Here is a 25887-nt window from a genome sequence, read left to right on the forward strand (position 1 = left end):
GGCTGCGTATCACAAATCACTACATGTGCGGTCACCTTTAAAGACTCCGCTGTCAAACCTAAACTCATTTCAGTCCAGGAAGGAGCAGAGGGGATTAACCAGCGTGAAGATCTGAGCCGCCGTCATAAAGATGAAGGATTAGAGGCGGAATGAAAAGACTCGGCACTCAACCACGCACCTGTGAATGGAGACTTGTTTATTAGCAGCCACAGCACTGGCGGTGGGGGTCTTTTTATCTACAACTCCCGGGGGGCCAGGAACAACTTTATTTTGCGGCTTTTGGTCAGGTGGTATCACTTTTTGGTTTTTGATCTGCAATACACAAGCCTCTAATTAATAAGACCAAACCCAGTGCTGCGTATACTGTATTATATATTCCATACATACAGTTTGTCATAAAATATTGAAAATAATGGGAACAATTGAAATACATTTCTAATCTTTAAAAGCGATGGCCTCCGATATGCCATTACTTTAGGATCGGTACCGATCTGAACTCTGTCACCCCCACTGATCCTGAGAAAAAGAGGCCAGTATTCTGAAGTGGCGACATGACCTCTTCACTATTTTTTCGGTGCAGAGGGTCGCTCTGGCCACCTGCTGTACTGAAAACTGCCAAACGGCCCCATATGAGTAAACAGGTGCCACTGTGCAGGAAGAGCACTTCCTTCATTCTTGGGATCAGTGGGGTCCAAGAGCTCCAAACATAACATGAAGGCACGTCCTAGCAATATGCCATCTATTTATTAAATGGGAATACCTTGTCAAATAAGAAATCATTACTACAAGCTAAAAACTCAAACATTATTTAAAATTATTATTTAGGGGAAAAAAGTAATACAGATTTCTCAATCGTACATTATAGCTTTCATCTTTTGTTTGTCAGAATTTCTCTGTTGTGTTGTCCTCAATACTTTACAGTGCCGCTTAGCTCAATTTTAAAAGATTTAAACAAAGTAAATTAAAAAGAACATGTCAGCTCTCCGGACATGTAAAAAACACTATTCTTCCGCTCTGACATGAATGTGAAGGCCAAAAGCCAAACCAGAATCTCTATTTGCAGACAAGTGTTTCAGATTGTTGCCCCTCCACAGTGCAAAGCAAGAGATCTGATTGGTCAGCATGAGAGGATTCTGATTGGGGTCTAAAGGGCAATGTTTCTTTTTGTCCAGAGTAACAAGCATGACATGTCAGTGCAAAGAGACTTAGAGGCGGTGCAAAGCTATTATGTCAGGCAACACCATGAAAAACGTGTCTACAAGCAGAGATTCTGGTTTGATTTTAATCCATAATCATGTGGCAAGGCTTGATAAAGGGTCAATATTGACTTTTAGGATTGCTGCTTACAATAAGTGGCGCTAGAGTTCTAATCCTGCTTGTCTCTGAAGAGGTAATTAGAATATTTCATTTCCCAGGGGAGCATTGCACGGCCTATAAGTCTCCTTACACTGGCATGTCAAACATGTCATGCTCCACAAAGAGAAACACTACCCCTTAGAACCCATTTTTATTCAGGCATGTGCATCAATGTTGATATTAGTCCATAACCAAATGAAGATGGATTCTGATAAAGATCCTCAAATTAATTGGGAAGTGGAAATAATAAAAAAAAACAATTTATAAAATTGGCATAAATTTCATAAATGTCATATATTCATGTTATTTGGCAAAAAAACATAATTTTTGTCATTGGGATTCATTAAACGTTCTGCACCATTTCCCTTCTACAGCCTCTGTGTTGTGCTGTGTATTGCTGGCTGCAGAATGAGTTAACTGAGAAGCTGTCAGCAAGTTTCTAAATCTTTTCTCGGTATTTTTCATGTTTTATGATAACAGACCACATCAAAGTGTAAAGTGTCAAGAAACAAAGAGCCTTTGAAAGCAAAATGGTGCATTTTAAAAAAAAATGAATCTCAATAGCAGCAGTGATTTTGAACCCCAAAAACTTGCATGTAAGTAACAAACAAAAATAATAATAATTTGTTCCCAGAGGTGGACAAACGCATTTCTAGGACACAATCAGAAGAAAAAAACTAATATTTTGTGTAACCTCTTTGCCGGCCGGGAGACTGTTAACTGTCCTGGTAAATCTGGAAACATGGCTGTCATTCTGCATCGCTGGCTTTATGGGAGCTAGATGTACAGAGGGACTTTGACGTAAGGAGCTCTCTTGTCCTCCAGGATGGACATGTTGCTTCCCGTGCCCTCCTGGGAAGTCCTCTGAGATCTTTTTGCTTCCCTGTGAGATCTGAGACACCTGTGGATTTTGTTCTTTGAAATCCTAAAAAAAGAAAAATGAGCCGGATGGCCAAAGGTCATAAAAAAAGCTCTGAAAAAGCACATACAACTTTCATATCCAGCCTCATACTCACAAATGTTTGCAGAAGAGAAGACAGACCTAGCTTTAGCTTTAGGCCAGACTGAATACAACGCAGCTTAGATCATAAAATATTAAAACCATAAAAGACATAACAAGAGCTGTCACCCAGGAACAGAAAATGCCAAGAACGGGAGGTCTTCATTATGATACAACAGCGAAAACCTATTAAAAGGCTCAGGGGATGTCGGTTAAAAATAAAAGGTTTGGTGGTAAAAATAAAAGAATAAAATGAACAGATGTAAGACACATAGAGTGTGCTGCCTTCTTGTAGATGCAGGTCTTCTATGAATATTAATATTGGTAAAAACATTTACAAAGTAATATCACCTTGTAACAAAGGATTCATTCTGCCTAAAGTCAAAACCCCAAGATAGAAACATTCCGTAATAAGCAAATTCCCTACTATAAATAAATAACATAAAAATAACATAAGGTGCTTAGGTAACAATTTTGATAAAAAAAATGTAAAAAGTCATCCCACCATGTCAAGGTGACCTTATTCGGGACAGTTCTAACCTCTAGTACTAAAACCTTACCATGTGTCAAGTGGCGTACATGTGGATAAGGGCTGAGAAGGACTAAGACTAGTCGACTAATAGACACCCAGCCATGGAGAACTACACGAATGTAATGTCCATCTCAAGGAATAGGGAGACCACATCCTTATTTGCACAGAATGCAAAAAAAACTGAAACAAAAACCTAAAGAAATGAACTGGAATACAAGTTGGTGTGCAAGCAGCATGTAGGCGCATTTTCACATAGACCACTAAACCAACAAAACACAAGATAAAAACATAATAAGCAAATACCCTGCAGTAAATAAATAGCAATAGCAAATGAAAATAATATAGGATATATTCTGGTTAATTTTTTAGGCTTTTGTTTCAGTTTGTTTGTACCTACTGCATATAAAGGAGTGGCCTTCCTTGCTTTGAGCTGGATATTACATTCATGTAGTTCCCCATGGCTGGGTGTCCATTAGCCAGGCCTCAGTCCTTCTCAGCACTTATTTACAGGTACGTCACTTGACAAATGTTGAGATTTTAATACGGGAGGTTAGGACCATCCCGAATAGGGTCACGTTGATGCGGTGGGATGGTTTTTATGTTTTTTAATCAAAATTATGTTAACTAAACACCCTATATTATTTTCATGTACTGTTGCTATTTCTTTATTTACTGCAGGGTATTTGCTTATTATGCTTTTATCTTGGGTTTTGCCTATTTAGTGGGCAGTGTGAACATGCACCTACACGCTGCATGCATACCAACTTATATCCCAGTTTATTTCTTTAGGTTTTTAAAACGAATATCAGAAGGATACATGAAAGCATTTATTTAAATGGTTATTCCCCTTGCAAAAAAAAAACAAAAAAAGATATCCCCTATCCTCCTATACATAGAATGCTAAGGGTGCAACGCTGGGAACCCTCAGCAAACCCACCGTGGTTCGCAACATTGAGAACAGGGCTCTGCAACCTATATTGAATGGAGAGATGTGCACATACTTATCCTCCATTCCAAAGGACGCTGTACTCGGCAATTTCCGACAAAACCATAGACAAGGAATAAAGTACAAGCTGAGAATGCTCTCCTCCACGCCATTCAAGAACCCCATTTTCTGGGTTCCACATCCCCAATTTCGGGATTGCTGGTAGTCCTGATGGTTGGGACACCAGTGATTGACAAGTTTTTTCTTTATCCCATGGATAACGGATAACTTGTTTTCTTTTAGGGGGAATAACCCTTTAAAGGCAATGTCCAGGCTTGGGTGCTCAAACCTAAAGTCACTATACACTCACTGGCCACTTTATTAGGTACACCTGTCCAACTGTGTGTTAAGACTTAATTTCTAATCAGCCAATCACATGGCGGCAACTCAGTGCATTTAGGCATGTAGACATGGTCAAGACAATCTCCTGCAGTTCAAACCGAGCATCAGTATGGGGAAGAAAGGTGATTTGAGTGCCTTTGAACGTGGCATGATTGTTGGTGCCAGAAGGGCTGGTCTGAGTATTTCAGAAACTGCTGATCTACTGGGATTTTCACGCACAACCATCTCTAGGGTTTACAGAGAATGGTCCGAAAAAGAAAAAAAATCCAGTGAGCGGCAGTTCTGTGGCCGGAAATGCCTTGTTGATGCCAGAGGTCAGAGGAGAATGGGCAGACTGGTTCGAGCTGATAGAAAGGCAACAGTGACTCAAATTGCCACCCGTTACAACCAAGGTAGGCAGAAGAGCATCTCTGAACGCACAGTGCGTCGAACTTTGAGGCAGATGGGCTACAGCAGCAGAAGACCACACTGGGTACCACTCCTCTCAGCTAAGAACAGGAAAATGAGGCTACAATTTGCACATGCTCATCGAAATTGGACAGTAGAAGATTGGAAAAACGTTGCCTGGTCTGATGAGTCTCGATTTCTGCTGCGACATTCGGATGGTAGGGTCAGAATTTGGCGTAAACAACATGAAAGCATGGATCCATCCTGCCTTGTATCAACGGTTCAGGCTGGTGGTGGTGGTGTCATGGTGTGGGGAATTTTTTCTTGGCACTCTTTGGGCCCCTTGGTACCAATTGAGCATCGTTGCAACGCCACAGCCTACCTGAGTATTGTTGCTGACCATGTCCATCCCTTTATGACCACAATGTACCCAACATCTGATGGCTACTTTCAGCAGGATAATGCGCCATGTCATAAAGCTCGAATCATCTCAGATTGGTTTCTTGAACATGACAATGAGTTCACTGTACTCAAATGGCCTCCTCAGTCACCAGATCTCAATCCAATAGAGCATCTTTGGGATGTGGTGGAACGGGAGATTCGCATCAGGGATGTGCAGCCGACAAATCTGCGCCAACTGTGTGATGCCATCATGTCAATATGGTCCAAAATCTCTGAGGAATGCTTCCAGCACCTTGTTGAATCTCTGCCACGAAGAATTGAGGCAGTTCTGAAGGCAAAAGGGGGTCCAACCCCTTACTAGCATGGTGTACCTAATAAAGTGGCCAGTGAGTGTATATGGACGGAAGACTTGTGAATACTCCCAGCGTGCACATTGCACACAGTCATGATTCTCTTGTGCTGTGAGCGGGTGGCCATTTGACCGCAAGTACGCGATTTGCACACTTCCGCCCACATTCCAACTAGACATGTCTTGTCTCACTCAATTCACTTGTACTGAGCAAGGTCGCGCATGTCAAAGTCTGCTTGTGACTGCATGTATGAAAATTGCATACTTGCAGTCTGCACCCCCCTGCTTCCAGCCCCAAAGAATCCTAACAGTGTCCGATGTGTGCGCGTTAACAAGTTAACATTACATGTATCGATTTGTAGCACTAGACTGGATGTCTGGATTAGAAAACCCATTTTTAAAACCCTATTAGCGAACTCCAATTTAACCGAGATGTCACCTTCTCTGCAACTTCATCTATAATCCAGAGCAGAGAACGCTACAAGAAGCCTCTGCAGGGTCGGGATGTCCATGCATTTTACAAATGGCTCACAAAATTCAACTGAACCTGTGTAATGTTGTAATTTCCCCTGCAGTAAAATAAAAGCGGATCGTTCACTAGCTTTTACAATACAATCTAAATACAATATTAACTACTGTTCATCTCTTAGACCTGAAGAGGCTGGTGTACTTAGTTAGAAAATCCATGTTACAATGTCAGTATAATCCTTTTTTGAAAAGTTTTCCAGCCTGATTTTAAAGTAAGGACTAGAAGCCTCCGGCTCTAGCTTGACTCAGAATATCAACGTCAAAAGGACTGTATAATTACGATTTTAAGCAACGTAAGTACACCAGCCTCATCAGGTCATATATCTGTTTAATAATGTGTATGGTTTGCATTGTAAAATCTGGTGACAAATCCTCTTTAAACACCTAGTGGTGATCTGATTTCTGCTAATTGATATGGGTTCTAGCAGTGAAAGGGGAAGAGGATATTCAGCCATTCACTCATGAGAACAGAGGAAATCGGTGCACAGCGTCCTGTGCAGCTGGATAGACAGGTGTCGGCACTGCTTGATCATGACTGTACAGCTCTTTTTGATACATTTAGTTTCCAAGTTACCTTCTTATTAGCAGCCAGTGATTGCTGGTGTTGTGTGTCAGTGCCCGAGTCTTTGAAGCTTGGCATTTTCTTCAATGCATCCTTCAACTGGCGGAACTCCTCCATCTGAGCCTAGGAAAAGCCAATCCGAATAGTTGATGATCACGATCACAGCAGATACAGACCACTTATTTAAAAAAAAAAAAAAAAACTTGGAGCAAAAAAGGGAGCAGGCGCTGCTGTTACAATGTATTATGCACCTCAAGTATCTAAACTACCTCAGCACAAAGGCTCATCACGGGTCTGCAGAGATCTATCGAGACTGGTGCAAAAGGAATAATGGAGCAATTGCCCAAAGCAACTAAATTACTTCATTCACTGTAAAAAAAAAAAAACACTTTGAAAAAATGAGAGCTGAAATCTGATGATATGCATCTATCCTGATTCTAATGGTTTGCGCTAGTCTTGTTAAATTCTCCTCCTGTACATTATTTCTCTTCTACTCAACTACAACTGAGCAAGAAGACAACTTTCTACTCAAGTAGAGAACAGGATGCTCCTCTGTTATGAATGGGTCACCGAGGAGAATAGCAGGCCCAGGCTAAACCACAGAAAACCAGAGAGGTTGGTAACTAAGTGGATTGCAGACCCCTGATCCTGTCCACACTAGCAGTAGCCATGGAGCGTACCTACGATGATCCTAAACTGCCCCGGAGCAGTCGCCAAAGGAATAGATAGCCCCCAAACATATATTGTTGGTGAGACAAGATGAAAACACAAACGCAGGCAGAAAAATAGCAAACGATGGGGCCCACACTGACTAGACAGGACAGGAAAGGAAAGACACTGCAATCAAGCAAAAAACCCTGCAAAAAGTCAAACACGTCTGATGCACAAAAAACACTGAAGTCGCATGACTTCGCCCCCACTATATGAGCACTCTGGTATATTCTGAAAGCAAAGCAAAAAGAGACCAATATAACAGGGGACAAAACAAACTGGCACATGCAGTAACATATGGGCGCTGATTCAGCACAGCCCCAGCCGGAGCTGGCTGACCCGCACAAAGCAGAAATAGACAAAACCAGATCAAATGCAAACAGAATAGCAAATAAACCACTTAGCTGAACCATGCAGGGAAAGAGCAGGAGACATCAGACCTCAGAAGGCACAGGAAGAAAATCACCAGCAGGGATAGAGGGAGTCAGCTGTCTTAAATCCCAATCAGAAACCCCAGATCTCCAATCGTCTTCCTCATTATCAGGTGGCAAGCCTCTGTCAATCAGATCAGCTCCACTACCTCCAGTAACCACCAGAGGGAGCCCAGAAAGAGAACTCGCAACCCCTCTGTCAATCTGACCAGCTCCACTAACTTCAGTAATCACCAGAGGGAAGCCAGAGAGAGAATTCATAACAGTACCCCCCCTTGAGGAGGGGTCACCGAACCCTCATCCACGCCACCATGCCGGTCAGGATGGGCCCGGTGAAAAGCACGAACCAATCTTTCGGCATGAATGTCAGAAGCAGAGAACCAAGAATTATCCTCCTGGCAATAACCCTTCCATTTGACCAAGTACTGGAGTCTCCGGCATGCCAAACGAGAATCCAATATTTTCTCTACCTCATACTCCAAATTACCTTTAACCAATACAGGGTCAGGAGGCGCCGCCATGGGAACTACTGGCTCTACAAACCTCTTCAACAAGGATTTATGGAACACGTTATGAATCTTAGACGTAACTGGAAGAGCCAAACAGAAAGAAACGGGATTTAGGATTTCCAAAATATTATAAGGTCCAATGAATCTTGGCTTGAATTTTGGAGACGCAACCTTCATAGGAATATTCTTTGAAGACAACCAAACCATATCACCCACTTTAAACCGGGGACCAATGGTCCTATGCCGGTTGGAAAATCGTTGGGCTTTTTCCTGAGAGTGGGACAACTTATCCACCACTTGGTCCCAAATCTGCTACATTCTCTCTACCACAGAATCCACACTTGGGCAGGCCGAGGATTCCACCTGCCCTGAAGAAAATCGAGGATGAAATCCAAAGTTACAGAAAAAGGGCGACATCAAAGTGGCAGAACTAGCCCTATTGTTTAGCGAAAATTCGGCCAAGGGCAAAAATGAGACCCAGTCATCCTGATCAGCAGATATGAAACATCTCAAATAGGATTCCAAAGTCTGGTTTGTTCTCTTAGTCTGCCCATTGGTCTGAGGATGAAATACTGAATACATCAGAAATATCAGCCAAATAGTCAGGAATATTATGAGACTGGGGAGAGGTGGAGAAAACAGGAGTGTCACTAACAACACATTGACAACCCCAACTCACCACAGATTTCAAATCTAAAACAGGATTATGAGTTTGCAACCAAGGGAAACTCAGAACAATAGTATCATGCAAATTGTGCAACACCGAAAATGTACAATTTTCGTGGTCCGGGGCGACCCGCATTATCACCTGGGTCCAAAACTGGGGTTTATTCTCCGCCAAAGGAGTAGCATCAATACCCCTCAAAGGGATAGGAACCCGCAGGGGTATCATGGGAAAACCACAACGTTTAGCAAAGTCCAAATCCATCAGATTCAAAGCTGCTCCTGAATCAACAAAAGCCTTAGCGGAAAATGTAGACAAGGAGCAGATCAGGGAAATAGCCAAAAGGAACTTAGGCTGTACACTGCCCACCGCAAATGTGTGAGCAAAACGCTTTTCTCGTTTAGGGCAGACAGCAATAGTATGAGAGGCTCCCCACAGAAAAAACACAACTCCTGACGTTACGCCCTAGACAAAACCCTATCACATTGTATGGGTTCAGAAGTTCGTTCGAAAGGCAGCACCGCCTCTCGTGTAGTTTTACGTTCACGTAAACGCCGATCAATTTGAATGGCCAATGACACAGAATCGTCAAGACCAGAGGGAACAAGAAATCCCACCATAACATCTTTTACGGTTTCTGCCAAACCCTTCTGAAAGAGAGTTGCTAGGGCATTGTCATTCCATTTAGTAAGGACCGCCCACTTTCGAAATTTTTGACAATATAACTCTGCAGAATCCTGACCCTGGTTCAATGCCAATAAGGTTTTCTCAGCTTGATCAATAGCATTAGGGTCATCATACAACAACGCCAAGGCTTGAAAAAATGCGTCCACATTAGCCAGAATAGGATCTCCGGGTGTCTACGAAAAGGCCCACTCCTGGGGATCGCCGCGTAGCAGGAAGATGACAATTTTAACCTGCTGCACAGAGCTCCCCGATGAGTTAGGTTTCAAAGCAAAAAATAGTTTACAATTATTCTTAAAATTCAAAAATTTAGACCGATCCCCAGAAAACACATCAGGAGTAGGGATTTTTGGTTCAACAGCAGATGATTGAGCGAGATAGGCAGAAATTCCCCGCACTTCAGCAGCGAGCTGCTCAACACGATCAGAAAATTGCTTAGTCTCCATTTAGACAAAAAATATCCTCCTAAAGCCCCAGAAAAAAAAGAGGAAAAAATATAAAAAAAAAAATTCTGACACTTTTTTTTTTTTAATTCTTTCCTTCTTTAGAATTCCCTAGAGTCTACAGTTAGGCTGGTGATTCTGTTATGAATTGGTTACCGAGGAGGATAGCAGGCCCAGGCAAAGCCACAGAAAACCAGAGAGGTTGGTAACTAAGCGGATTGCAGACCCCCGTACCTGTCCACACAACTAGCAGTAGCCGTGGAGCGTACCTACGATTATCCTAGACGCCTCGGCACAGCCGGAGAGCTAACTAACTGTCATCACAGCTACGCCATACTTCACAAAGAAATCATTCACATTGGCACAGTCTTTCTGGAGAAATTCCAAAGCATGAGGATGATCGTGTTCTACTGACTGAGACACATCGATTATATATACCTGTCCATTATGGTACAGGATGTTAAATTCACTAAGATCTGCATTCACAACTCTGGCATCCTGGTACATGTTTCTCATGTAATGAATAATGTCTAAATAAATCTCCCGAGCCTTAGAGTCTGACAACTGGACATTTTTCAGCAATGGAGCAGGCATATCATTTTTTCCAATAAATCCCATAACAAGGACATGACTTCTCAGCATAATCGGCTCTTGTCAGGGAATCCCTGCAGTGTTCAGTCAGATTAAATTCCTCATTTCTTTTTCTGGCCATGTCTTCACCATTTTTCGAGGGTTTCCTTTGCAATAGCCATGTCGAAACCTGAATTCTCCACTAACGTATTTATCATGATCCTTAAACATCAGAATTGAGGTTTTATAAATCTTAACAGCCCGGCTTTCACCATCGGAGGTGCTAGCATGGTAGACATTTGCTTCTTTGCCTGTTCTGATACAGCCAATGATTTCAGATATTACTCCTGTAGTAAGCATCTTAAAAAGAATCACCTTGTCCGAGGATCCAGAACCTGTTCAACAGTAGCCGTATCAGACTTGTCTTTAACCTGGTACTGGACTGATTCTTTTTGTCTCGATTTCTCAGTGATTTTGTTCATAACGCAGTCAGAAAGACACAGTTTACCTAGATTAATCTTGCTTTCATACTTCTGGAGGACCTTGTCTGTTGCTGTGTAGACCTTAGATGAACCAATTTTCATATCATGCCTGTTTAGCCTGGGTGTTGCTCTCTCTTACAGATGTATAATGCTTCATGATATTGGTGACGCTGTTTTCCCAGTACCAGCCATCATCGTCATCATCGTCAACATCTTCCTCACTATCCTCTTCATATTGTTGAGAAGCAAGTTCTTTTTGTCTCTGCAGGAACTTTTCATAGCCCTCATCACTATCCAACAGCTCTGGCTCGTCCGCCATCTTGTTGCTCTTCTGTATTCGGTGTACTAGCATGTGCTGGGCAGGGCGGGAGCCTCCTCCACGTGTTTCTCAACAATATGAAGAGGATAATGAGGAAGATGTTGACGATGATGATGATAATGGCTGGTACTGGGAAAACAGCGCCACCAATATCATGAAGCATTATACATCTGTAAAGGAAACCCTCGAAAAATGGTGAAGACATGGGCAGAAAAAGAAATGAGGAATTTAATTTGACTGAACACTGCAGGGATTCCCTGTCCAGAGCCGATTATGCTGAGAAGTCATGTCCTTGTTATGGGATGTCTCAGTCAGTGGAACACGATCATCCTCATGCTTTGGAATTTCTCCGGAAAGACTGTGCCGGAGAGCTAACTAAGCCTAAAGTATGAAAGGGGAAATCTAAACTGCCCCGGAGCAGACCCCAAAGGAATAGATAGCCCCCAAACATATATTGTCGGCGAGACAAGATGAAAACACAAACGCAGGCAGAAAAATAGAGCAAACGATGGGGCCCACACTGACTAGACAGGACAAGAAAGGAAAGACACTGTGTGCAATCACGCAAAAAACTCTGCAAAAAGTCCAACACGACTGATGCACAAAAAACACTGAAGTCGCACTACTTCGCCCCCACTATATCAGCACTCTGGGAGATTCTGAAAGCAAAGCCAAAAGAGACCAATATAACAGGGGACAAAACAAACTGGCACATGCAGTAACATATGGGAGCTGATTCAGCACAGCCCCAGCCGGAGCTGGCTGACTCGCACAAAGCAGAAATAGACAAAACCAGATCAAATGCAAACAGAATGGCAAATGAACCACTTAGCTGAACCATGCAGGGAAAGAGCAGGAAACATCAGACCTCAGAAGGCACAGGAAAAAAATCACCAGCAGGGATAGATGGAGTCAGCTGTCTTAAATCCCAATCAGAAACCCCAGCTCTCCAATCATCTTCCTCATTATCAGGTGGCAAGCCTCTGTCAATCAGATCAGTTCCAGTACCTCCAGTAACCACCAGAGGGAGCCCAGAAAGAGAATTCGCAACCCCTCTGTCAATCTGACCAGCTCCACTACCTTCAGTAATCACCAGAGGGAAGCCAGAGAGAGAATTCACAACACTCCTCCCCACATATCTCTTGGGAAAGGACTGCTCCTACCCCAACATCTGAGGCATCTGTCTGGAGGACAAATTCATGTTTAAAGTCTGGGGCCACCAAAACGGGTTGCTTACATAGAGCTCCTTTCATTTTTTGGAAGGCTGACTCTGCCTCTTCGAACCATCTGACCATCACTGACTTTGTCCCCTTAAGCAGATCAGTTAGAGTTGCAGCCATTTTGGCGAACTTTGGGATAAACCTCCTGTAATATCCCACAATCCCCAGGAAGGCTTTAACTTGCTTCTTTGACAGAGGCCTCGGCCATGTTTGAATTGCCTCCACTTTATTGATTTGGGGTTTGATCTCGCCACACCTCACTACATATCTGAGGTACTTGGCTTCTTCTTTACCCAAGGCACACTTTTTCGGGTTTATTGTAAACCCCGCCTCTCTTAGCGCATCAAACACTGCTTGAACCTTTTCCAGGTGAGTCTCCCAGTCCGGGGTAAAGATGATGATATCATCCAGGTACGTGGCAGCGTATAGCTTATGAGGCGCAAGGATTCTATCCATAGCCCTCTGGAAGGTTGACGGAGCTCACTGCAGGCCAAAACGGCATCCGGACTGTTATGATTGAGTCACCGTAGGAGGCAAAAACAGAAATGCTAGCTAAGTCCAGAAAACCAGAGAAGTTGGCAGTTATCGGATTGCAGACCCCTGAACCTATCAACACAACTAGCAGTAGCCGTGGGGGGTTCCTACGATGCCCTAGACCCCTCGATCACAGCCGGAGAAATAAATAGGCCTAAAGAAAGAAAGGGGAAATCTAAACTGCCCCAGAGCAGACCCCAAAGCAATAGGCAGCCCCCAACATATAATGACGGTGAAGCAAGATGAAAATACTAACACAGACAGAAAGATAGACTGAGCAAAGAGGGGCCCAAGCTAACTAGATAGAAAAGGACAGGAAGGCTGCTGTCTGCAATCCGTGAAAAACCCTATGAAAATAAGAGCCAACAGACTGACAGTGAAAAAGGCCCTGAAGACGCTAGGCTTCAAAAAAGCTATGTCAGTACTCAGGAATATACTGAAGACAGAGCTACAGGCAAAAAAGAAAACTTGGCTTTAGGGGAGCAGGAATCAGACTGGTGTCCTAGAAGTCCACAGAGAAATCACCCGCAGGGCAGAAGGGCGTCGGCAGCCTTATATCCAGTCCGTGACTCCACTCAGCCAGTCATCCTCATTAGACTCAGGTGCCTGATAATCAGGCTCATTACCTTCCTTTACCAGAATAGGGAGTTCACCAGACCCCAGTGACGAAGGGGAAAATGAACTCACAACAGTACCTCCCCCTTGAGGAGGGGTCATCGAACCCTCAACCACGCCACCAGGGCGATCAGGGTGAGCCCGATGAAATGCACGCACCAATCTTTTGGCATGAATATCAGAGGCAGAGACCCAGGAATTATCCTCCTGACCATAACCCTTCCACTTAACCAAATTCTGGAGTCTCCGTCTAGCCAGACGGAACACATTATGGATTTTAAATGTGACAGGAAGAGCCAAACGAAAAGAGACCGGATTAATAATCTCCAAAATCTTGTAAGGTCCAATAAATCTAGGCTTAAACTTAGGAGAAGCCACCTTCATAGCAATATTTTTTGATGATAACCACACCATATCACCAATCTTAAACTGGGGACCAATGGTCCTATGTCGATTGGAAAACCACTGGGCCTTTTCCTGGGAGAGAGATAACTTATCCACCACTTGGTCCCAGATCTGGTGCATTCTCTCCACCACAGTGTCAACACCTGGGCAGGCAGAAGGCTCCACCTGCCCTGAAGAAAATTGAGGATGAAACCCAAAGTTACAAAAAAAAGGTGACATCAAAGTGGCAGAACTAGCTCTATTATTTAAAGCAAATTCGGCCAAGGGCAAAAATGAAACCCAATCATCCTGATCAGAGGAAATAAAACATCTCAAATACGACTCCAAGGTCTGGTTTGTTCTCTCTGTCTGCCCATTGGTCTGAGGGTGAAAAGCAGAGGAGAAGGACAACTGAATTCCCAGCTTGGAACAGAAAGTCCTCCAAAATCTAGACACAAACTGAACTCCTCTGTTAGATACAATGTTCTCAGGAATCCAGTGTAAGCGAACCACCTGTTGCAAAAACAGGGGCACCAACTCAGAGGAAGATGGCAACTTAGGGAGTGGTACAAGATGAACCATCTTAGAGAACCTATCACAAATCATCCAAATAACAGTCATTCTTTGAGAGACCGGCATATCAGAGATGAAATCCATTGAAATATGGGTCCATGGCCTCCTGGGGACCGGCAAAGGCATCAACAACCCACTAGAGCGAGAACAAGATTTAGACCGGGAGCAAGTCCCACAGGACTGCACAAAATTCCTGACATCATGAGACAAGTTGGGCCACCAAAAAGAGCGACACACCAGATCTCTAGTACCAAAAATACCTGGATGACCAGCCAATGCAGAGCAATGAACTTCAGACATCACTCTCTTCTTCCACTGGTCAGGAACATCCAACTTTCCACTGGGACAACGCTCAGGTTTGTCCTCCTGGAACTCTTGCAGAGCAAGTCTCAAATCGGGCGAGATGGCAGAAAGAACTACCCCTTCGCCTAAGATGGTAGCAGGCTTGGTCACCACAGGAGAATCAGCAAAGAAACTCCTAGAGAGGGCGTCTGCCTTGACATTCTTAGTTCCAGGAAGAAAAGAGACCACAAAATCAAAACGTGTAAAAAACAAGGCCCACCTAGCCTGTCTAGGGTTCAAGCGTTTAGCCGACTCTAGGTAAATCAAATTCTTGTGGTCAGTGAGGACCACAACTTGATGTTTAGCTCCCTCCAACCAATGTCTCTACTCCTCAAATGCCCATTTCATGGCCAACAGTTCCCGATTCCCCACATCATAGTTACGTTCAGATGGAGAGAACTTTCGGGAAAAGAAAGCACAGGGATTCATTTTAGATGTTACAGGATCCTTTTGGGACAAAACAGCTCCTGCACCAATCTCAGAAGCATCCACCTCTACCTGGAACGGGAGTGAGAATCAGGTTGCCGCAAAACCGGGGTGGAGGTAAATCTTCGCTTCAGCTCCTGAAAGGAAGCAACAGCCTCAGGAGACCAATTCAACACATCAGCACCCTTCTTAGTCAGATCAGTCAATGGCTTGGCAATACTAGAAAATTTTGCTATAAATTTCCGATAAAAATTAGCAAAACCCAAAAACTTCTGGAGGGCCTTCAAAGAAGTGGGCCGAACCCAATCATAAATGGCCTGTACCTTGTCCGGGTCCATTTCAATAGTTGACGGAGACAAAATAAATCCCAAAAATGAAATCCTCTGTACTCCAAAAAGGCATTTCGATCCTTTGACATACAGGGAATTCTCCCTCAAGATCCGGAACACAGTCCGAATATGTTCCACATGACAATCCCAATCCTTGTAGAAGATCAAAATATCATCCAGATAGATAATCAAAAATTTATCGACAAAATCTCGGAAAATATCGTTCATGAAGCACTGGAAGACAGAAGGGGCATTAGTGAGCCCAAAAGGCATCACCAGGTACTCAAAATGTCCCTCCGGAGTATTAAACGCCGTCTTCCATTCATCCCCCTGCTTAATGCGGATAAGATTATACGCTCCCCTGAGGTCAAGCTTGGTAAACCAGCAAGCACCTCTAACTCTAGAGAATAGATCCGAAATCAGGGGTAACGGATACTGATATTTAATAGTAATTTTATTGAGGGCACGATAATCAATACAAGGCCTTAAAGAACCATCCTTTTTGGCCACAAAAAAAAAAACGGCACCTAAGGGTGAAGAGGATGGTCTAATATGACCCTTCTCCAACGCCTCCTTAATATAGAACCGCATAGCCTCGTGCTCGGGTACAGATAAATTGAAGAGCCGACCCTTGGGAAATTTACACCCCGGGCTTAGTTCAATTGCACAGTCATAACTCCTATGAGGAGGCAAGGACGCAGACTCATTCTCACTAAATACATCATAAAAGTCCGCCAAATAGTCAGGAACATCATGCGACTGAGGAGAGGTGGAAAAAACCGGAGCCTCACTAAAGGCATACCGACAACCCCAACTCACCACAGACACAGATTTACAATCCAAAACTGGATTATGAATTTGCAACCAGGGAAACCGCAGAACAACGGCATCATGCAGACCATGCAATACCAAAAATCTGCAATTTTCTTGATGGTCTGGGGCGACCCGCATGACCACCTGGGTCCAAAACTGAGGTTTATTTTTCGCCAAAGGAGTAGCATCAATCCCCCTCAAAGGGATAGGCGTCTGCAGAGGTGTCATCGGAAATCCACAACGTTTAGCAAAATTCAAGTCCATTAGGTTTAGAGCTGCTCCCGTATCCACAAAAGCCTTGGCGGAAAATGTGGACAGGGAGCAGATCAGAGTAATTGCCAGAAGAAACTTAGGTTGAACACCACCAACAGAAAACGTGTGTGCAAAGCGTTTCTCTCGTTTAGGACAAACAGAAATAATATGCGAGGCATCTCCACAGAAAAAACACAGCTTATTACGCCTTCTGAGCTCCTGACGTTGCGCCTTAGACAAAACTCTATCACATTGCATAGGTTCGGACGTCTGTTCAACCGGTGGCAACACCTCTCGTGCAATCCTGCGTTCCCGTAAACGCCGATCAACCTGAATGGCTAATGACATAGAATCGTCCAGACCAGAGGGAACAGGAAATCCCACCATAGTATCTTTTACGGCTTCTGACAAACCCTTCCGAAAGAGAGCAGCCAAGGCATTATCATTCCAGGTAGTAAGGACCGCCCACTTTCGGAACTTTTGACAGTACAACTCTGCAGAATCTCGACCTTGGTTCAATGCCAACCGGGTCTTTTCAGCCTGATCAATAGCATTAGGTTCGTCATACAACAACCCCAAAGCTTGAAAGAATGCGTTCACATTAGTCAGAATAGGATCATCTGGTTACAAAGAAAACGCCCAATCCTGGGGATCGCCACGCAGCAAAGAGATGACAATTTTAACCTGCTGCGCGGAGCTCCCTGACGAGTTAGGCTTCAAGGCAAAAAATAATTTACAATTATTTTTGAAACTCAAAAATTTAGATCGATCCCCAAAAAATACATCAGGTGTAGGGATCTTTGGTTCAACAGCATGCGAACGAGCAAGGTAGGCGGAAATTCCCCGCACTTCCGCAGCGAGCTGCTCCACATGATCAGACAATTGCTTTATCTCCATTGAGAGAAAAAAAAAATTCCCCCTACGGCCTCAGAGATATAGAGGAAAGAATATACACACACGTTTTTTTTTTTTTTTGTTTTTTTTTTTAAACACAATTCTTTCCTGCTATTGAGTACCCTAGGATCTGCGGTATGGCGGGTGATTCTGTTATGATTGAGTCACCGTAGGAGGCAAAAACAGAAATGCTAGCTAAGTCCAGAAAACCAGAGAAGTTGGCAGCTATCAGATTGCAGACCCCTGAACCTATCAACACAACTAGCAGTAGCCGTGGGGGGTTCCTACGATGCCCTAGACCCCTCGATCACAGCCGGAGAAATAAATAGGCCTAAAGAAAGAAAGGGGAAATCTAAACTGCCCCAGAGCAGACCCCAAAGCAATAGGCAGCCCCCAACATATAATGACGGTGAAGCAAGATGAAAATACTAACACAGACAGAAAGATAGACTGAGCAAAGAGGGGCCCAAGCTAACTAGATAGAAAAGGACAGGAAGGCTGCTGTCTGCAATCCGTGAAAAACCCTATGAAAATAAGAGCCAACAGACTGACAGTGAAAAAGGCCCTGAAGACGCTAGGCTTCAAAAAAGCTATGTCAGTACTCAGGAATATACTGAAGACAGAGCTACAGGCAAAAAAGAAAACTTAGCTTTAGGGGAGCAGGAATCAGACTGGTGTCCTAGAAGTCCACAGAGAAATCACCCGCAGGGCAGAAGGGCGTCGGCAGCCTTATATCCAGTCCGTAACTCCACTCAGCCAGTCATCCTCATTAGACTCAGGTGCCTGATAATCAGGCTCATTACCTTCCTTTACCAGAATAGGGAGTTCACCAGACCCCAGTGACAAAGGGGAAAATGAACTCAACACCGGACATACTGGAAGCACCCGTCTGGTGTGGTAAATGCCGTCTTCTCCTTGGCTTCCTGTGCCATGGGGATCTGCCAATATACCTTTGTCAGATCCAAGGTGGTTATGTACCTGGCAGGTCCAAGTCTCTCGATGAGCTCATCAACGCATGGCATGGGATAAGCTTCGAACTTGGAGACTTCATTCAGCTTCCGGTAATCGTTGCAGAACTTCCATTCACCATCAGGTTTTGGGACCAGGTCAATCGGGTTCGACCAGCCGCTCTTGGATTCCTCAAAGACACCAAGCTTCAACATATGCTGCACCTCCTTGGAGATTACCTCTCAACGGGCCTCAGGAATTCGATAAGGCTTCAAGTTCACCCGCACATGTGGCTCGGTCAGAACTTCGTGCTCCACCACCTTCGTGCACCCCGGCAACTCTGAAAACAGGTCCCTGCTGTTTCTGGGCCTTCTATAGCGTCTCCGCTATGGTAACCGTTCCAACCTCCCCTTCTATGTTGCCCAGCAGGCACGGAGTTATCGCTGGCTCTCTATCTTGCCACGGCTTGATGAGGTTGACATGGTAAACCTGGTATGGCTTCCATCTTCCGGGTTGGTGGATCTTGTAGTTTACGTCTCCAAGCTTCTCCACCACCTCATACGGCCCTTGCCACTTGGCCAAGAACTTACTCTCCACCGTCGGGATTAGCACGAGAACTCGGTCCCCCGGATTGAACTGCCTCACTCTTGCTGACTGGTTGCAGACCCTGGCCTGAGCCTCTTGTGCCTGGCGGAGATGTTCTTTAACAAAGGGCATCACCTTCGCAACCCTCTGCTGCATCAGTGCCACATGCTCAATGACGCTTCTGTGGGGCCTGACTTCGGCTTCCCAGGTTTCCTTGGCTATATCTAGGAGACCTCACGGATGTCGGCCGTACAGAAGCTCGAAGGGCGAGAACCCTGTGGAGGCCTGGGGGACTTCACGGGTAGAAAACAGCAGATACGATAAGAGACAATCCCAGTCTCTACTATCTTTCTCTATGACTTTTCTTAGCATGCTCTTGAGTGTCTTGTTAAACCTCTCAACAAGGCTATCTGACTGCGGATGGTACACTGAAGTCCTCAACTGGGAGATTTGCAGGACTCTGCACAATTCCCTCATCACCTTGTTCATAAAAGGTGTCCCCTGGTCGGTGAGGATCTCCTTCGGCAAACCCATTCAGGAAAACACATGGACCAGCTCGCGGGCTATACTCTTCGCGGAGGAGTTTCTCAGGGGAACTGCCTCAGGATAGCGTGTGGCATAGTCCAGGATGATTAATATATACTGATGGCCCCGAGCTGATTTAACTAAGGGACCGACCAAGTCCAAGGCAATTCTCTCAAATGGCACCTCAATAATGGGCAGTGGCACAAGGGGGTTCCGAAAATGAGATGTGGGGGCAGTTAACTGACATGTCGGGCAGGACCTGCAATAGTTTGCTATTTCCCGGTGACAACCAGGCCAATAGAACCTCAGTACAATCTGTTCCTGCGTTTTTTCCACCTCCAGGTGTCCCCCCAAGATGTGTGAATGGGCCATGTCCAACAATTTCCATCTATAGGGGCCTGGTACTATTAACTGCTCTACCATCTCCTCCCTTATTTTCGTGACCCGGTATAACAATTCTCCACTCAACATAAAATAGGGAAACCTTGTGTCTGCTCCCGGCTCTTGTGCAACCCCATTAATGATGGTGACATTGTTGAAGGCTTCCCTCATCGTGGGGTCCCTATGTTGGGCAGTCTCAAAATTCTCACCAGCCACCCCTAACTCCGGAATGTCAGATACAGGGGACCGTTCCTCCTCATCCCCAACAAGGACACATAAAGGAAACCCGTTTGCCTCTGATGGTGGTGATACCTTATTAGGGTTCATGGGTTCCCTGCTCTTGCTAGCAATCTCAGAACCCTTACCCCACAGATCCCAAAACAGACAGAAATCCCAACCTATAATTATCGGATGCAACAAGTCCCGAACGACACCAACTTCATGGGACTCGGTGCCATGCGCCATTTCAATGTTCACCCTGGCCATAGGGTAGACTTTTCCATCGCCATGTATGCACCGAACGCCAACCCTTTTACCCGGGAGTAGGTTGAGAGGAAAACTGGCCCTTACAAGGGTCACAAAGCTCCCAGAGTCCAGAAGCGCCATTGCTGCTCGACCGTTCACCTTCACGGGACACGCTTGTGGCCCCTCGCTAGGTGGCGAGTTCACACTGCAAACTGGATATGCATAGTATGAACTACGGCGTCCCATGCTGCAGTCCATCTGCTTGGTGGTCTGGGGACAACGGGCAGCTATATGTCTATATGTCCTAGCCCATGGCACTTCCAGCAAATAATATTACCCATGGGGACCTTGGGCACCACCTCCCCCGCCCCTTTTGACCATGGACGCGCCACCCCTTTTTGGAACTCCGCCCCCTGCTGGGACCCCCAATACGGAATGGGCTGCTTCCCCAGGGAACCTTCCATCCCCTGGTATCTCTTGACCAGCCCAACCAGTTCATCGGCATTTTGGGGATCACCCTGGGCAACCCAAGTCTGTAGGGGTATCGGCAGAGAATGCACAAACCGATCTATCACCACTCGCTCTACCATCTGCGCAGGCGTAGAAGACTCTGACTGCAGCCATTTCTGGACCAGGTGCAACAGGTCGAACATTTGGAAGCGAGGCGGTTTGTCCCGGTGATAAGCCCAGCGGTGAACTCGCTGTGCCCTGACAGTCATTGTCACCCCTTGGCATTCCTTGGCATCTTGCAAAGTCAAATCATAGTATGCCCTCTGCGGCTCCCCCGTCAAGTATGGGGCCAGTACCTCTGCCCACTGCTCTGGCTGAAGTTTTTCCCTCTCAGCCACCCTCTCAAACACTGTCAGGAAGGCCTCAACATCATCCTCAGGAGTCATTTTTTGCAATGCGCCTCTTACCGCCTTCCTGACATGGGTGTCATCAGCTCCTGCTGGCTCTGCTGGATCTGTTGTAACAACAGCCTGTTGGTCTCCTGTTGTTGTGACTGTGCCTGAACCACGTATTTCAGCAGGTCCTCCATTTTTCCAGGCAATGCTTGTTGGCTTGTTGCAAACTTGACCCAGGACATGCAGTAACAGTCTCACGGCTCTGCTGGGAACACTGCCCGCATTCTCCACCAATTGTAGGGATTCGACTCGCTCAGGTGAAGCGGGAGACAGTCAAGAGGCATGTTTCTTTAAAGTTCATGCGGTTTATTACATCATAAACCCATCCAGCAGCAAGTAACAAAGAAAATAGTCTTCAGCTCAAAAGGAAAACATAAAGGTCCGTTTCTTCAGGCTCATTCCTGGAGCCTCAGCACACACAGGAGGCTTGTCCCTCCTCGCATACAGCTGCCTGGTTCAGGAGCAGGCCACACTATAAGGGCGTAGCCACACCCACGAAACCAGCAGCTGACTGGTCACGCGACCGCAACCTCACCACAGGTCCCCACAAAACAATAATAATACAGCAATATCTGTTATGCCTTACATTATGGAGACAAGCCATCTATGAGACACATATCTCCCATCGATTATACAACCCTTAGCCACACCACAATATATATATATATATATATATATATATATATACACTTGTATATATTCTTCAATACAAAAAGTGAAACTCATATTATATACAGTCATTGCAAACAGAGTGATCTATTTCTGTTAACCCCTTCATGACCAATCCTATTTTGACCTTAATGACCAGGCCATTTTTAACAATTCTGACCAGTGTCCCTTTATGAGGTAATAACTCAGGAACGCTTCAACGCATCCTAACGATTCCGAGATTGTGACATATTGGGCTTCATGTTAGTGGTAAATTTAGGTTGATAATTTTTGCGTTTCTTTGTGAAAAAATGTAAATTTGGCAAAAATTTTGAACATTTCGCAATTTTCAAATTTTGAATTTTTCTGTTAAACCAGAGAGTTATGTGACACAAAATAGTTAATAAATAACATTTCCCACATGTCTATTTTACATCAGCACAATTTTGGAAACAAAATTTTTTTTTGTTAGGAAGTTATAAGGGTTAAAAGTTGACCAGCGATTTCTCATTTTTACAACAAAATTTACAAAACCGTTTTTTTTAGGGACCACCTGACATTTGAAGTCACTTTGAGGGGTCTATATGGCAGAAAATACCCAAAAGTGACACCATTCTAAAAACTGCTCCCCTAAAGCTAGTCAAAACTACGTTCAAGAAGATTAACCCTTCAGGTGCTGCACAGGAACTAAAGCAACGTGGAAGGAAAAAATGTACATTTTAATTTTTCCAACAAAAATTTTCTTTTCGCATCAATTTTTTCATTTTCACATGGGCAACAGGATAAAATGGATCCTAAAATCTGTTGGGCAATTTCTCCTGAGTACACCGATACCTCATAGGTGGTCATAAACCACTGTTTGGGCGCACGGCAGGGCTCAGAAGGGAAGAAGCGCCATTTGACTTTTTGAATGGAAAATCTGCTGGAATATTTAGCGGTTGCCATGTCGCGTTTGGAGAGCCACTGTGCGCCTAAATATTGGAGCACACCCACAAGTTACACCATTTTGGAAACTAGACCCTCCAAGGAACTTACCTAGATGCATAATGAGCACTTTGAACCCCCAGGTGCTTCACAAATTGATCCGTAAAAAAAAAAAAAGGACTTTTTTTCACAAAAATTTTCTTTTAGCCTCAGTTTTTTCATTTTCACATGGGCAGCAGGATAAAATGGATCCTAAAATATGTTAGGCAATTTCTCCTGAGTACGCTGATACCTCATTTGTGGTCATAAACCACTGTTTGGGCACACGGCAGGGCCCGGAAGGGAAGAAGCGCCATTTGACTTTTTGAATGGAAAATTAGCTCCAATCGTTAGCGGACACCATGTCGCGTTTGGAGAGCTCCTGTGAGCCTAAACATTGGAGCTACCCCACAAGTGACCCCATTTTGGAAACTAGACCCCCGAAGGAACTTATCTAGATGTGTAGTGAGCACTTTGAACCCCCAAGTGCTTCACAGAAGTTTATAACGCAGAGCAGTGAAAATAAAAAATCATTTTTTTTCCTCAAAAATGATTTTTTAGCCCGCTATTTTTTATTTTCACAAGGGTAACAGGAGAAATTGGACCACAAAAGTTGTTGTGCAATTTGTCCTGAGTACACCGATACCCCATATGTGGGGGGGAACCACTGTTTGGAAGCATGGGAGAGCTCAGAAGGGAAGGACCGCCATTTTGGAATGCAGAGTTTGATGGAATGTTCTGTGGGCATCATGTTGCGTTTGCAGAGCCCCTGATGTGCCTAAACAGTAGAAACCCCACACAAGTGACCCCATTTTGGAAACTAGAACCCCCAAGGAGCTTATCTAGATATGTAGTGAGCACTTTGAACCCCCAAGTGCTTCACAGAAGTTTATAACGCAGAGCCATGAAAATAAATAAAAAATTTTCCTCAAAAATAATTTTTTAGCCCGCTATTTTTTATTTTCCCAAGGGTAACAGGAAAAATTGGACCCCTAAAGTTGTTGTCCAATTTGTCCTGCGTACGCTGGTACCCTATATGTGGGGGGGAACCACTGTTTGGGCGCACGGCAGGGCTCAGAAGGGAAGGAGCGTCATTTGACTTTTTGAATGGAAAATTAGCTCCAATCGTTAGCGGACACCATGTCGTGTTTGGAGAGCCCCTGTGTGCCTAAACATTGGAACTCCCCCATAAATGACCCCATTTTGGAAACTACACCCCCTAAGGAACTTATCTAGATGCATAGTGAGCACTTTGAACCCCCAGATACTTCACAGAAGTTTATAACGCGGATCCGTGAAAATAAAAATAATTTTTTATTCCTCAAAAAATGATTTTTTAGTGCGCTATTTTTTATTTTCACAATGGCAACAGGAGAAATTGAACCCCGAAAGTTGTTGTCCAGTTTGTCCTGAGTATGCTGGTACCCCATATGTGGGGAGGAACCACTGTTTGGGCACACGTCGGGGCTCAGAAGGGAAGTAGTGACGTTTTGAAATGCTGACTTGATGGAATGATCTGCGGGCATCATGTTACGTTTGCAGAGCCCCTAATGTACCTAAACAGTGGAAACCCCCCACAAGTGACCCCATTTTGGAAACTAGACCACCCAAGGAACTAATCTAGATGTGTGGTGAGCACTTTGAACCCCAAAGTGCTTCGCAGAAGTTTATAACGCAGAGCCGTGAAAATAAAAAAATATTTTTTTTTCCTCAAAAAATGATTTTTAGCCCACTATTTTTTATTTTCACAAGGGTAACAGGATAAATGAGACCCCAAAAGTTGTTGTCTAGTTTGTCCTGAGTACACTGGTACCCCATATGTGGGGGGGACCACTGTATGGGCACACGTTGGGGCTCGGAAGGGAAGTAGTGACTAATCTAGATGTGTGGTGAGCACTTTGAACCCCGAAGTGCTTCACAGAAGTTTATAACGCAAAGCCGTGAAAATAAAAAATAATTTTTTTCCACAAAAATATTTTTTAGCCCCCAATTTTTTATTTTCCCAAGGGTAACAGGAGAAATTAGACCCCCAAAGATGTGCAATTTTTCCAGAGTACGCTGATACCTCATATGTGGGGGTAAACCACTGTTTGGGCACACGCCAGGGCTCGGAATAGAGGGAGCGCTGTTTGACTTTTTGAACGCAAAATTGGCTGGAATAAATGGTGGCGCCATGTCGCGTTTGGAGACCCCCTGATGTGCCTAAACAGTGGAAACCCCTCAATTCTATCTCCAACCCTAACCCCAACACACCCCTAACCACAGCCCTAACCCCAACACACCCCTAACCCTAATCCCAACCCTAATTATAACCCTAAAGTGGAGGTGATGGATGACCCAGTTGTTGACCCAGATTGGCATCCATTGGGGAAGAGGGTGCCGCTGCCAATAGCTCAGAAGAGGAGGAGGAGGATCCGCAGCAGGCAACGACATCGCAACAGCTGTTATCTGGCAGGACCGTAGCAGTCCAAAAACGTGTTACAAAAACCAAAAGAGTTGCAGGACAGCTTGGCCAGATGGTCAAATTAGCACAGCGTGCAAGGTCCCAAAAAGTCTTCCATAGTAGGAAGAGTGCAGTGTGGCACTTTTTTGAACAAAATCCTAATGATTAGGGAAAAGTTTTTTGTAAGAAGTGCGCAAAGACCTTTAGCCGAGGGAAACATCTGAGAAATTTGAATACCAGTTGCATGCTTAGTCATTTAACCACCATGCACTTGCAAGCGTGGACGGACTACCAAACCTCACGTACCACATGTGCACCTGCTCCGAATGAAGGTAGTCAGCAACGCTACATTGCTTCTCCCACTGTAAGCCCACCGGTTAGCACAC

General features: G+C 44.6%; 1 protein-coding gene and 1 pseudogene across 2 annotated transcripts in view; both read right to left on the bottom strand.

Annotated features, from left to right (window-relative positions):
- The window catches only part of LOC141097935 (uncharacterized), a 151256-nt gene that overhangs the window by 59016 nt on the left and 66353 nt on the right, over positions 1-25887 (bottom strand). For both annotated transcript variants that reach the window (XM_073585463.1, XM_073585462.1), the window contains exons 7-9: positions 6456-6566; positions 2051-2281; positions 179-312 (exon numbers count right to left, since the gene is read on the bottom strand). In XM_073585463.1, the coding sequence (XP_073441564.1) occupies positions 179-312; positions 2051-2281; positions 6456-6566 (476 nt within the window). The remainder of the gene's footprint in view (positions 1-178; positions 313-2050; positions 2282-6455; positions 6567-25887) is intronic.
- LOC141098072 (serine/threonine-protein kinase RIO1 pseudogene) lies at positions 10024-11423 on the bottom strand (annotated as a pseudogene).

This window comes from Dendrobates tinctorius, unplaced genomic scaffold (assembly GCF_039654945.1).
Source record: "Dendrobates tinctorius isolate UK_male_01 unplaced genomic scaffold, ASM3965494v1 ptg000086l, whole genome shotgun sequence".
In the NCBI taxonomy this organism is placed as follows: Eukaryota; Metazoa; Chordata; class Amphibia; order Anura; family Dendrobatidae; genus Dendrobates; species Dendrobates tinctorius.